Raw genomic sequence first — 14,199 nt, forward strand, 5'->3', positions numbered from 1 at the left:
GGAATCAACTAGAAACAAAAAAAAAAAAAAACAATATATGCATCATGATGTGATCCAATACCCAGGTTCCATGTTACCAACCCCCGTTGAACTGAGCTCCTCCAAAACGCCAGCTCGCCGGCCTCTTTCTTATATTTACCAAAGACGCCCCGCCGTCCCAATAATGACCTACGCCACTAACAATGAAAACAACCGGCGCCCAAGTACCCAAGAAAATACATTACCTAACACATGCATCCCCATCAATCACACCTCATATCCTCGTCCACTCGTTCACTCGTCCACTTACCTTCTAAGTCCCCCAAGCCGATCCGCCCCACCCACTGCGACTCCTCCTCGTCCCACTCCTGCGCATTGTCGCACTCCGTCTCAAGCTCTCCACCCAGACCGAGTCATCTAACATATCCCGGACCACAGCCGGGTCTATTGTGGCGCTTGTCCCGTCGCCGCTACCTCCAGCACCGTTGCTGCTCCCGCCAGCTGGTCCGCTGCCAAGCACGCCGCCCCCAGCAGGCGGGCCCAGCGGGCTGGTCGCAATGTCCTCGATCTCGTCACCAGTCCGACCCGCAGTGCCTTTTAATCTACTGCTGCTTGTGCCGCCGGCCAAGTCAGAGAAGAAGGCATCCTCTTCCGGGGCCGATAACTCGAAGCTGAATGCGCTTAGCTGGGAAAGGCCGCGCTGCCTCGTTTGCTGTTGCTGGAGGCCGGGCTGTTGAGAGATGAGCGAGCTCGAGCGTGGCCCGGCAAGTGGATGGCTTCCAAAGTCAGGATCGTAGGATGCAATGTCGCCGCTGATGCCAGTCCAACTACGGTGAGGGGCGCGAATGGCCGTTGGAGAGAGCAACGCGCTTCCAGATCCATCTCCTGACTCTGCTGCTGCAACAGTGATTTGGCCATAACTCCGGGTTTGTGTTGGCGATGTCTGTATTGATGATGGCCGTGACGATGGTGCATGTTGCTGCTGGTCTTTTCCAGTCCCGTTCTGGTCCATATCGTTGGATGAGTGCTCGTCATGGTCGACAAGGATCTCTGGAATGTCGAGTTGCGGGACGGTCAGCAAGCGTCCGGCATTCTTGCTCTCCAAGTGGCGCCTGAAACGCCGCGACCAGTAGAGCATATTGAAGAATCCAAGTACCGTCCGACGCCGAACCTCTTCCTCGACACGCTGCAGCCTAAGCTTACGGCGGAGGAATTCTTCCAGGCTGTGGCATTGCGTCAGCAGATATCCTGGAAATAAAAAAAAGTTCGTTAGGAAGAAAGCCACGTACCGTAGACTCTTATTATCATTAATAATATTGTAATGTGCAAGGATCATCAACACTGTCGTGAACGAAATGCCTCTTTCAGGGTCGGCCGACACCATTACTTCCTCGTAGAAGATGTTGAACCGCCGGCGGCGCTCGCGGATCTTGGCCACGTCAAGCCTGGATAGCCGCCTGTTCAACTTATCCAGGTCAATTCCTGTCGGATACAGGCTACCGCCGCCAAAGGATGCGTGTCTCGGGGTGGCTGTATCTCCATCGTTGCGCACATCTTCCAAGATTCTTGGCACAGAATCCTCCGGGTCATAGATGCGCATCTCGAACACGCCCGATAACTCGCCAAGCAACCGAGGGAACGTCTCTTTGCTGATATAGCCCGTGCCAGACGGGTCAACGCTGCGCCACGCTTCCTTGAACCTTCGGATCTCATCCCTGTCGACCACCGCAAGACCGCTGGTTCGCTGGTACACGTACGAGAAGCTCTCATAAATGAGCGAGATGAACAGGTTGACAAAGATGTACATGCTGATGATGTTCCACGCGACGAACAGCACCCGGGCCCATGCTGTGCTGCCACAGTCGCTGTCGTAAAAGGTTTCTCCTTCGACGCAAAACGGCGGCTTGGCCTGGGCGAAGTCTTCCATCACTTCGTTCCAGCCCTCGCCGCAACTGAACCTAAATAGCAGGATAAGGGCATGGGGGACCGTGCGGAAGTTGATGTTGGCGTCCTCCTCTGCTCCGAAGCGCGTCAAGCTGAATGTCTGCGTCAGGGCAATTGCGAATACCAAGAAGAATACCAGCCACGTCGCCAACAAGCTGCCAATCGTCGTGAGACTGGCAGCCGCCGTCTTAAAAAGCTGATCGAGCGCGTCGTTACGCGGGATGAGCATCAGCACGAGCGACACTAGAAAAAACTTGTGCAATTGGATGTACGTAGTCTGCTTCCTGTCGGTCCAGAAGAGGATCGACGTTGCGACGGTTCCAACAACCATCACCAGCGAGAATAGGTCCCAGGAACTCCTCCGGAAGCGCGTCCAGCCCAGGCCGACGATCCGAATGACGATGTTAACAATAAATATAAACGTAAACACCATAAACAGGACCTCCTTGGTGTTGGTCCACCACTCCGGCTCTGATTCGAACTCGGCCAGCAGTAGGATCAAATGGAGAACGAGCACAGTCGTGATTGTCGTGTACCACTTCCCCCGTTTTTCGATTGCTCTCTTGTGGCACCAGAGCTTCCACTTGTTCTTCGTGTCGTCGTACGAGCTCTTTGACGGAGAGATCTGTCGGAGAAGCTTCCGCAGTTCAAGCCAAGACCGCTGCTCAGCCGTCAGGAAGGCCACACCCGTCTGTTCCGTGTAATTCCTCATGAACACGGAGATGAAGAGGGTCAGCACGAAGACGGTAGCCAGGAGGTTGAAGACAACGAAGAACAGAGCAGCTCCCTGGTTTCTGAAGGGGGGGGCCGACTCCGGCTGCAGGCCCTTGCCAGTGATGGCTTGAGCGGCGAAGGACACATCTACCCATCCTTCTTGGCTCACGATCTGGAAGAGGATGAAGAGACTTGAGCCGAAGTCATCAAAATTGAAAAACGGGTTTTTGGCAACTCTAGGGGCCAACACGGGCCAGTCGTTGCTGAAAGGCGTGCTGTTATACTCTCCAATACAATCGGTCAGATTGATGACGCCCTCTCCATCATTGCAGGCGACAAGCTTGCCATTGAACAGGTTGAGGCCGTAAATTGCGAACGGAATCAAGAGCGAAATGGACACGAAAGCAGCACTCAAAATCTTCCAGCCGCCGACAATCATCAAAGAGTGGAATGTCTCCCTGGCGCTATCGCTAACGTTCAACAGACGCAGTGCCCTCAAAGCCTTGAATGCGCCGACCGCTCTAGACACGGCTCCAGCATTGGCGAAGAGAGTGATGACGTTGATCCAGAGAGTTACCAGCACGATGCCATCGATGACACCCCAGGTGCTTCGGAAATAGGCATTTGGTGTCCAGAAGAAGCCGTCAGCGATGATCTTGATGGCAGCCTCGATCGTGAAGACAATGGCGAACGCCAAATCCGTCCAGACGAACCAATTGAAGAGCCGGAACTTGTGAGTCTCGTAGTACTCCTTCTGATAAAGGGGTGTGGTGATGCAAGCTAGGATAACCATTGCCACGATGCAGGCATAGATAAATGCAGAGAATGTGTACCAGGCGTATTTGTTTGGGGGCACGCCATCAAAGCGTTCCGTTCCCCTGCCTGGTCCGACGAGTTTTTGGCAAAAGCGTCGAATGGGGTTACGTGGCTTGAAGATATAGAGCGAGGTGTTGTAATTGGGATGACGCATCAAGTATTCTCTCTGCGCCCTGCGGCGAGCAGCTGATGCGCCCATCGCCTGTCGAGCTAACTGTCCCGGATCCAGCGCCGCGATAGGCCCCGCAAACTGGACATTGGATGAGTAGAACGGGTTCGGCTCCCGACTAGCAAGCCGGGCCGTTACCCACTGCCATACCTTGGACAGCGGCCCGTAGTTTCCGGTGCTTTTGCCTGCCGTCTGTTGGGCAGACTTGCTCTCCGCTGCAGTTCGCTCCTGTAAGGGACCCATCGCCTCATCCAGGAACTCGCGCACGTACCCTTCCTTAAAGAGCTTGTCTATCACGCCAGTGGTGTGGTCCAATGGATCAGCGCGGTTCCGAGACCTGCCAAAACCGAAGACCTTGGAGAGGGCCAGGTTGGAGGAGGTGCCGAGGTCCCGTCTCTGAAGAAATGCCTTAATCTGCTCCAAACGCTTCGTGTCTTCTCCCACGTCAAAGTTCTCCTGGATGACGGCAATGAACATGTTGATCAGAATGAAATAGGAGAGAATGAACCAGCCGATGATGAAGATGGCACCAATCCATGCCGTGTGGAAATGCGTCGTGTAGGCGGTGATGTTGTAGAGCACATCTGTCCAGTTCTCGCTCGAAAGAACCTGATACATCCCAAGGAAGGAATTGTAGATAGTGTTGAAAGGAATCCTAATGAACTCTCCTTCATCATCCGCGTAGGGGATTTGACCGCGAAACAGCTGCGCGGCAAAGATTGCCATGAGGAAGGTCATCAGGAAGACAAACAACATCAGGTTCGCGATACCAGTAACATTGCCCAATACAAGTTGGATAAGCTCTCTTGTCATGGGAATGGCAAGAACAACGCGGTACACCCGGAGAATTTGAAAGATGGTAAGCCAATTGTACAAGTCCCCGGAGTTGCGAATCGGCGGAATGAGAATGACCGTGGTGGCGACGGCAAGGAACAGATCGAACAAGTCACGGACGCTCCGGTGAAAACTGCGGTAGTTGGCCGCCAGACGCAGGGTGATCTCGACGTCCAACAGAACAGTGACGACTACTTCAGAGGTATCGATGAAGGTCTCCCGGCCGCGAGACATAGAAGCTGTTCGTAAAGACTGACAAAACAGGTCGTAGATAATGAGGGCAATCCAAAACCAGTCGGCCTTCTTCACAATCCGCTGCAATGCCGACTGGCGTTGCGGCTTCTTTTCGTCCTCCGTATGTGTGGAAAAGATGGACTGCTCGTCGTCGGCAAAGGCGCTCTTCTTGGACTCTTCCCGGATGACCTGGAAAGACGAAGTGATGACAGAAATCAAAAGATTGGTCATCCAAAGCATCATGATCATGATACCGGCGCCAAAGAACAGCGCAGCGGGCAAAAAGTCGGAACTGACGGTGTAGTACATCAGATCTGAAAAGGTGTTGGCGCTCATGATGACAAAGACGAGCTCAAGGGAGTGCCCAATGTCATCAAAATTTACTGTGCCATTGTACGGGTTCTCCTGCCGTAGGCAGATGGAGCCCCTTGGACAGATGTATCCCTTAGCATTCGGGGCGCCAGGTACGAGGACGCTCAAGTCGTCGTTTGGCGCATACACCCAAGGAGAATTCTCGCCAGTGGTCTGGTTGATGTGGCCGCCGCAGAAGGACATACTCGGGGTATATGTGGCACTCAAATTCGTGGGGTCCTCGGGGTTGATCCAGGTGCATTGTCTGCTGAGGCTGGACTTAAAGCTCTGTACACCAATAATGGCAAACAGAAGCCAGAAGAAGCCCATCAAGAAACACACTCGGACGAGGAGCGGAGCTGCCTTCTTCAGACTCTTAAGGATGATCTGTCACAGATCGGAGTTAGCACTTCAATCTTGGACAGCCTGCACAGGACATGGCGAACTCACCATGTTGCCCCGGGTCACAGCGAGCAGCCGAATGATACGGAGACAGCTGAGCATGCGGAAAACATGGATCGAGTGTCTGTTTTCCAGGCCGGAGGTGCTCAAGGCGAAAGCAATCCAGTAGCAAACGACAGCTATGAAGTCTAGCCTGTTGAAGCTGTGTCTAAGAAAGGCTCTGCGGGCGAGGTGCAGACGCAATTCTTCCTCCAAAGTAGCAGGAGATTCCTGCCCGTGCATCATGGTAAGAGATCTAGCAAACGTAGGGGGCACGAACTCATGTTCTGGCTGTTGTTGTCTAACGGATTTTTGGCGCTGGGGTCTGAATATAGCCCGATATTGTTCGGCCACTCTTTCTCGTAACCGACGATTACTCCCAGGCGGCATGTATTCCACCGGGTTGATGATAAAGCCCGACACGATGATTCGAGCAATGATCTCAAGTGTGAAAAGAATGAACAAGGCGAGCAGGGCCCAGTCGATCCCACTGCCACCCCAACGAGCCGGTCGTTGGTTTCCTTCGGCAAAAACATCGGGGACAGACTCAACGGTTAATAATACGACTTGTGCAATGATCAGAAATAATATGATAGGCTCTGTCCAGGGGTTGACCAAGAGGTCACAGAGCCACATTCTCAAGGGATTATCGGGGGGAAATATGCCCAATGAATTGCCCTTTAGAGGATTGGAAAGCGGCCCACGTCGGCGCGGGGGAGGGCGAGGAGGAGGGGGAAGACCGGGCTCAAATGGCCTTTCGGCGGGTATTCGAGGAAGCTGAGACGGGTACGAAGTATCGACGAGCATGGGCCCCGGGGCACCAGGAGAACGGCGGCCGTCCACGCTGGGGGAAGGCGACCGCGACCGCGAACGCTCTCGGCGGGCTGCCTGGTCTACCAGTTCGCCCTCTCCACTGATGGCGACAACACGCTGGGACATGGCTCTCATCATTGAGCTTGCTCTGTGGAGGGCACCGACTGCTGACTGCGACCGAGAGCGCCGGCGATCGGTTGGCGACAGGTGGTGACCACCGCCTTGCTCCAGGTCGTCGCCAAGCATCCGGCCACTTCTTGGGGTGTTGCCCAGATCCGGCACAGTCTGGAAGCTGGTCCGCGGTGTAGCTTCTCCTTCTGGTGGTTCCAGCCGGCCAGGAGGCTGAGCAGCGGGCCTTAGAGGCACCCTATCCGACTCCAAAGAATCCGTGTCGGCCCGCTCCTCGTACACATGCGGCATCGGGTAGAAATCGTTTGAAGGGGTGGCGAACGGCCTGGATTGGTAAGAGGACTGTGGATAGATGTCGGGAGGAAGCGCAGACTGCAGTGTGATGCGCTCTTCGGGCGAAACGGCGTTATTGTCGCCATCGTCGAGCGAACTGTACGGATGCTCCCAGTAAGAAGAGAAGCCCGGAAGATTCGCAGACATGGAGGGAGCAGCAGAAGACGGGCTTCCTCGGCTATTGTACGACCCAGCCTGGGGACGGGTCGATGTCTGAGCCGAAGCGTTATCTTGGACAGTGGCGCCAAAGACACCGCTCTCCCGAGTCCCGTCGTCCGTCTCATTTGTCCTCTGGAAATCTCGGAGGGGTATCGAATGCAGCGGGGAGAGCTGGCCCGCGGGGCTTCGGCGGGACTCCTGCCCTTGGCTTTCGTTGTTGTTCATGCTTCCAATTCGGACGAGCGCGTAGGTCTAAAAATCTAGGGTCGGGACTGAAGGCGCGCAATGCGCGAAGTCGCGAACACGGTCGTCGTGACGTGTGCGTATGTAGGGAAAGCCGTTAAATGGACATCATGCGTGGAAGGGGGGCAAAGATCCAGGACCAGCAGGAGTGGGCGTCCGATGGTCAGGGCTGTCTGGGACGAGAGTCTCACTGTCTCGGGTCAAAGAGATTGCGAGAGGTAGAAAATGAAAAGGCCGGCTGCCGTTAAGGACAGAGAAACGGGATGGCCAATGGTCAGTATCTTGTGGACTGAAGAGAGGATTGGAGCACTCCGTTGATCGTCTATCCCGTCGTCCTCGCCGTAGGTCGTCGTGCCAGATAATCCGTGATCTGCAGTAAGCACTGTGGCAGCTCGAGGCCAGGGTTCGGGATTTAGATCGAGCGAACTTGGACGAACACTGCGGAGAAAAAGGCGGCGTCTGATGGACTATTCCCGAACCTTGGAAGTGCCAGAGCGCAAAAAGACACCGAACCCGTGGCCCAGCCGTCAAGACTGAAAAAATGTCGACAGTTGTATGAGGCGACCACAAATGCGTGCACACGAGGAAAGCAAAAACGCAGCATGCAGCATGCAGCACCTCCCGTTGACTTTCAGCCTAACGAGGCCAAGGAGGGAAAGCTGAGTGTCACATAACAGTGTGCGCGTTGATACTAGACACGGTGCCTGTCTAGCTGCCCACACCCGCTGCGGGATGCTGCCCGCATTGCCCACTCAAGGCTGCCGGCCTGCGTCGCAGCGCTGCGTTAGCGCAAACCCCGGTCCCATCCACTGGGCGCTGCATCTTCATCCCCTCCAAAACCTCCAGGGTCCCAAGGTTTGCCCGGAGCGGCGGTGCAATGCGCGCGGAGGATGAGCCTGTCTGCTTGCTTGCTTTCGATTCCCGTCGACCTCGAAGCTGAAGTTTGGGACTTCTGTCCACCGTCGCTTGCGGTACTTCCCCCGCTGTGTACAGTACCGAGCAGTTTGGCTGTACTCCGTAAAATGTGGTAAACCCACTGTTGTAGCAACCCTTGATTGAGCCCCAATCTCAGACGGATCATTGAAAAAAAAGAGGGAATCCTCCTGTTAAGGTAGCGGCCGTCCATGGTCACTGTGGGAGCAGCCCCATTGTTCTCCTATTTGTCTTGTTTTCTTAAACTTCCGCAGGATCGAAACCGTGTGGTGCTGTACTTGCTGGCCCTTGAAGAATGGAAGCTGCCGAAGTGGCTCCAAAAATCCCGACAGCCCCTGGCCCGCTCAGCTGGATGAGAGCGGATGTGCCCCGCTGTTGTGCTTCTGAAACGCCGAGTACCCCCCCCATTCATCAATCGAAATCTGGAGGCTCGCTGAGCCGTTACTCTGCAATTAAAAATCATGAGTCTGTTAGCAATGTCTTCCCAAAACTAGTATTTTTTCAATAAACAAATCATCACAGAACAGGAACCACAACGATCCGCAAGTGAATTAAACCCAGACTGAAATACCTTATGTAGAGAGAAGACTTGTACAATGTCTGGGAGACTGAGACAAAACTTCAAGCGTTATGGCACTTTCTAGTTCCTATATGTCAAGTATCCGTATGCATCTAAAAATACTTGAGATAAGTGGTTAGGTCAGATACAATGCTATCAGATCGATCGCCGGCCCGGGACACCAGCCCGACGTGGGGGGGGGGGCTGTAGCCCCAGTCGCGTCCCTGCCAGACCGCGCCGCGTTTTTTGCCAAGCACTTTGATTGAACGCCAAACTTTCGAGCTGCAGGACGCGAGTTCGCGATCTTCCTGCAAGTCATACTGTCACCCCTCACTATCATCCTCCACCAACCCTCCTCAACAACCCGAGGATACTTGCATTATCGCAGATCCGGTGCATTTATCTCCCGTCGCGTGTTCTGACCTGCACTTGGATGTTGCAATGAGTGCTTTCTCCACTACTGCCCCGCGTCCGACCCTCGATATCTGAATCGCCGCCTCGCCGTCGCATCATCTCGTCCATTACGAAGATTCATCGACCCATCTGCGAATACATCGTACAGCATACAGTTCCCGCCGGCATCTTGGACGCGCCGCTGCATCTTGCCATCGTCATCCCGCGACAACATGCCAACCGCCCGCAAGCGCTCCGCGCAGGAGCTCGACGCCAACAGTGCGCAGCAGCCCGAGCAGCCATCCATACTGCAACGCCTTCGTAATATGTGGCAGTTCGCCAATCTATACCAGTTCATCCTGCTCTTCGGATCGGCGCTGAAGTTGGATGACAACATGGACATTGAGGTAGGCTCTTCTCGAGTCGCCATCGTGATCCCAAGCCTTGTGGCGTGCGCTAACCACGGTATTGTTGTTCACTCTAGGATTTTGAGGCCGAATGTCTCAAGCCAGGTTCCATGAAGTTACAGGATATCGGCCTTGGCCTGCTCAAGTTTCTCTCATCGCACCGGGGCCTTACGTATGTTCCCAAGTCCTTTTCCGGACTGCTCCCGGTTGCCCCGTCTCCGAGCACATCGCTTACTTGCCGCAGTCACGAGTTGTTTGATGAGTATACCAGACGACAGTTCCTGGCGAAGGCACCCGAAAAAAATCCATTCGGAACTGAAGAAACTCCTCTCAGGTTTGCCGATTTCGATGTCTTTAAGAAGGTTCGCTCCGGCACATGGCTCAACTGCCTGCGCAATCAAACGGTTGTGTCGCTAATACCGAGCCGTTGTTGGCATATAATAGATCCGTGTCCTGCAACAAATGACGCAATTGGTCATGATGCATCCAGAGCGCCTTCGGGAGAAAACACAAGAACAGAAGGACACCGAGCAGACAAATTGGGTATGTAGCTTGCGCCACGAATCCTTCCACGTCGACCGTTTCCCAGGCTAACTTGGTGCAGCGAATCGAACCATATGGCTGGGATAGACATGACCGCACCTACTATGTGCTTGATGATAACCGCCTGTACCGTCTGACGGAAGCGCCGCCCCCGCCTCCAAAGCCGAAAAAGAACACCAAGAAGGCGAGGGCAGCCCTGCGCACGAGCAAACGGAGACGCACGGAATCTGGGGCTGTCAGCGAAGCTGATGATGCTGGTGATGAGGCTTCGGAGGCCGGTGCACCTGCTGCGCCTGAAGATGATGGTCTCGGGGGCATGAAATGGGAATGTCTAGCTGTCAATCTGGCCGAGGTTCGCCAGTTCTTGTCTACCATTGAGAAGACCAAGGATCCCAACGAGAAGATCCTGCGCGATCAAATACAGCAACACTTGGTTCCCATCCTCGAAAAACAGGAAGAATCGAAGAAGAGGAAGCAGCTCCAGAAAGAAAAAGAACTGCTCGCGCTGGAGAAGTTGGCAAATGCAAAGAGATCGAGCCGCATTGCTAGCAAGCTAGAGCAGAAGAGGCTAGAGGAACAAGCCAGGGAAGAAGAACGTAAAAGACGAGAAGAGGAGGAAGCCAGGAGGAAAGCCGAGCTTCAGCGGCTGAAAATGGAGCGCGAGAGGGACAAGCGCATCATGGCCCGGGAGATGCGACTCAGGGAGCGAGAAGCTCGCCGTCGGCTACACGAGGAGGAGTTGGCTCAGTTGTCTGAGGATGGCAAGGCAGCGAGCAGTGCATCAGGCCGCATGTCGGAGCGGCGGCGGCTCGCAGAAATTGAAAGAGCCAAGAAGGCCCTGGAACAGCTTGAGCAGGAAGAAGAGGACTGGATTTTTGACTGCATATGCGGCGTCTACGGCCGGGTCGACGACGGAACTCACAGCGTGGCCTGCGAACGATGCAACACCTGGCAACACAGCAAGTGTCTTGGCATCAAGGAGGAAGAAGCAGAGAGAGAAGATTTCCACTTCATCTGCAGCACGTGCCGCCGGCGGGAAGAACAAAAAAGAAACCAGCTACGCCCGCGAATTATTAAGCTCAAGGTCCATCGAGACCATGATCCGGCTGAGCCAGTGGCAAAGGAAGCGGACAAAGATGCCACCGAACTTCAAGGATCCCACACGAAAGTGGTGGGCGAACTTCAGTCGAAGCATCCCGACGACTTCCACGAGTCTTCTGTATCTCGTACTGAGCAGTACATGCCACGTCCGTCAACACAGGAACAAGGAACCGCCGTACCCGATACTCAGCGTTCCGCTCCCGACTCTTCGTCCATGCAACCATCAGCGGCTAAACAGACAGGCAATCCATTTGCGTCTCTCTATCCGAGCCTTCTGCCCCCCGATCGACAGTTAATTAGGTCTAGCGCGGTCCCCTTGACGAACAACGAGTCTGCATCCAGACTGGTCAGCAACAATCAATATCTGGGATTGGTCGGCGACGAGGCGAAGTCGACTGGCAGTGCTCTTTCTCTGGGCGTCGAAGGCGGGAGTGGCATCTCGCCATCAAAGCAGCCCTCTCCTCTTTTCCCATCTCCAACAAAGCCAGCCCTACCAGGTCTCGCGTCCTCGACCGGCACAGTACCCACTGGCTCTGCAACTATCGGCGGCACCATATCTATCAAGACGCCTCTCCCCCAGCTCGCCCCAGTTCCCCAGCCGCGTGACGCAAGTCCAGAGTCTGGCTCATCGCCACTCCCGCCCTCGAGTGCGGGCTTGTCGCCGGTTAAGCAGTCTCCTCCTCAGCATCAAGCCAACGGGACTTCCGCCAACTCGGCGATAGGCACCCACCATCCAACTGCCTCGGTGTTTCCGCCTGTCGCGGCTCTCTCGCCCTCTCCACGGCAGCAGATCCTGACGCCTCCTGTCAAGCCTGCTGAGCCTGTCAGACTGCCACCTCCGCAACTGTCACAAAACATGCCTACCCCAAGGCTCGTGCCGTCTCCCCCTTCACAGCAGTGATAGGTAGCCAGCGGAAAATTATTAAAAATTATGGCGAAATGCTTGCCGTTCATATCCATGTAGTAGAACTGTTGAAAATTGGTTGGGACTCACTCAGGAGTTGGGGCCTAATGACAGATATCCGGTTTGGTTAGCTGGGACATATTGAAAGGAGAAGGTTGGTTCTGAGTAACGGAGTCTGGCGAACTGCAATACTTCTTCTGTGAGGATATCGCAAAACTTTGCCAGTTTACCTTCGAGAAGGCTTTGGTAATGAAACAAGCAGAAGAACTACAGCATGGGGGGGGCTGGCGACAGAAGGATGGACGGTTTGTACATGATGCTTCGCCTACCATCTGCTAGATTTTCTGTACAGTCCCATGAGGTTGTTCCAAGTGCCGAGTACCTGGCTTTCCAGGTTGCCGGTTAATCAGTACCCATCAGTTCGGCTATGCAGTACTACACGGCTTGTTGCCCACAGATCTCGATCCCGGCAGCTATTACCTCGCTCCTGTGTTGGATCCTCTGTTGACAGCTTGCGGCACGTTCACCACGTGCATTCTCACCCCAATCAAAAGGCACCAACACAGGCTCAACAAGCACGCAAGAAATTTTGTCATTGCCTTCTTTTCCTCGTTGTTAATCGTCGCACATGATCTAAGCACCACTGCCTAGGAAGACCAACAGCGTCTGCCCATCTTTTCAGTTAATACCAAACAAGCGAGCAGTAAGCTGCCACGGCCTCACGTTACTCAAATCGCAGACCTCCCGTCCCGTTCCTCGAGTGGCATGTGCGACGTAGCAAACCATGCGGCATCCGGAATCTTGGAACGGTTAAGCCACCAACACCGGCAATGTCGGACCAACCCCGTGTATTATCCATACCGGTCTTACACCTGACAAACCCGCCGCTCGCTCACCTTTGCCCAACAGTCGTCCTGTCGGAAGAACAACCAACGACACACAGCTAGCGAAGTGGTAACTTCTGACTGCCGATCAGGAAGATGGAGCGGTAGTAGCTTGCTGAACAGCTCATCTAGGAGCTATTGCCTCTCCAAGAGAAGCAAGGTCAACGTTTTTCCTGTAGGTGAGAGCCGGAGCCCCTTATTCCTCTGGATTTGTGGAGTTCTTCACCGATGCTGGGCCAACGTTTGCCGAGCAGGTAATATTGATGTGTGCACAGCAAGGGCTGATGACACCGGAAGAGCCCGCAAATTGAAATTGGTTCTCGGTCGGTGTCTACATTGCCGGTGATTAAGAGATGAGATATCATCTCCGCTGGGTTCACAAGAGACAGTTCTCCTAACTGGGAACATGGAAGGATAGGACCTAGAAGCCTGAATAGCATCAACTGGGTAAAACAAACCCGAATGCTCGCGCGAACTGGTGGCCTGAGCTTCTCTGCTCTGTTGAAGGGCTGAAATGAGGCTGAGACATGCAGTCCCAGGTTCTGAAATTGAGCACAACACGGCGGTTTGAGTCTACTGTTGCTGTTGCTGATGATGCTGAAACTACCCGAGCCCCGCCCGAATCACTGAAGATGCAATCCAGGAACAGGAACAAGAACATCCCTCCCGCGGAAGAGGCGGAAGACATTGCGATTGGGAGGAAATGCAGAGGGTGCAGCTGTCATCAGTGTTATTCAGTGTTATTGGCTCTAAGATCGGTGTGTGGGAGGCTGCAGAATCAGTTGCATGGGTGGGTGGGGATCAGTTGAGCAAAATAAGCTTGAAAACCATAATGCAGATGTTTTGTTTATTTTGCGAAGACGTCGCTCTGTGCATAGCAGACCACTGAGTGTTGAACGTTAAACAAGGTGTTTTTTTTTTTGCCTCCCTTCTTCTACCACAATGAGACTTACTTCCCAGGACGCAAGATTGGTGTTTTTTTTTCCGCTTTGTCTGAAGCCCAAGGAGGCTGTTCCGACCCTCCCAGATCATTGAGTTTAACAAACATGCTCAAAAATAGCTGTGGCGAGCTAAGAGTGATGCTCTTTCCTACCACCATTTAGCTCTAGGAGCAGCAAGGGAGCTTTGAGGCTGATGAAAGAAGGTCTTGAATCCAGGCTTGGCCACTCCGTACAACCAAGCCTCACTCAATACCAGAACCCTGATCGGCGTGCAGATGCCAGAAGTATCATGGAGAATGTGCAACACACATCGCATGCTGTTGATATGAGCATCTTCAGAGCACCACGAGAACAAGCGCTTCCCATTGGTGTCCC

At 54.1% G+C, this 14,199-nt stretch overlaps 2 protein-coding genes across 2 annotated transcripts; one reads left to right on the plus strand and one right to left on the minus strand.

Moving 5' to 3' along the window:
- Positions 1 to 292: 292 nt before the first annotated feature.
- On the minus strand, positions 293 to 7,141 carry CTHT_0010090 (calcium channel-like protein; the record flags this gene model as incomplete). Its single annotated transcript, XM_006691469.1, has 3 exons — positions 293 to 1,202; positions 1,269 to 5,428; positions 5,492 to 7,141. 3 exons carry the CDS (start codon positions 7,139 to 7,141, stop codon positions 293 to 295), a joined length of 6,720 nt encoding a protein of 2,239 aa, XP_006691532.1.
- A 2,136-nt stretch (positions 7,142 to 9,277) lies between these two features.
- CTHT_0010100 (PHD zinc finger-like protein) lies at positions 9,278 to 11,996 on the plus strand (the record flags this gene model as incomplete). Its single annotated transcript, XM_006691470.1, has 4 exons — positions 9,278 to 9,451; positions 9,529 to 9,813; positions 9,896 to 9,994; positions 10,056 to 11,996. The coding sequence occupies 4 exons, from the start codon at positions 9,278 to 9,280 to the stop codon at positions 11,994 to 11,996; spliced, it is 2,499 nt and encodes an 832-aa protein (XP_006691533.1).
- Between the last annotated feature and the right edge of the window lie 2,203 nt (positions 11,997 to 14,199).

This window comes from Thermochaetoides thermophila (genome assembly GCF_000221225.1).
Source record: "Thermochaetoides thermophila DSM 1495 unplaced genomic scaffold scf7180000011812, whole genome shotgun sequence".
In the NCBI taxonomy this organism is placed as follows: domain Eukaryota; kingdom Fungi; phylum Ascomycota; class Sordariomycetes; order Sordariales; family Chaetomiaceae; genus Thermochaetoides; species Thermochaetoides thermophila.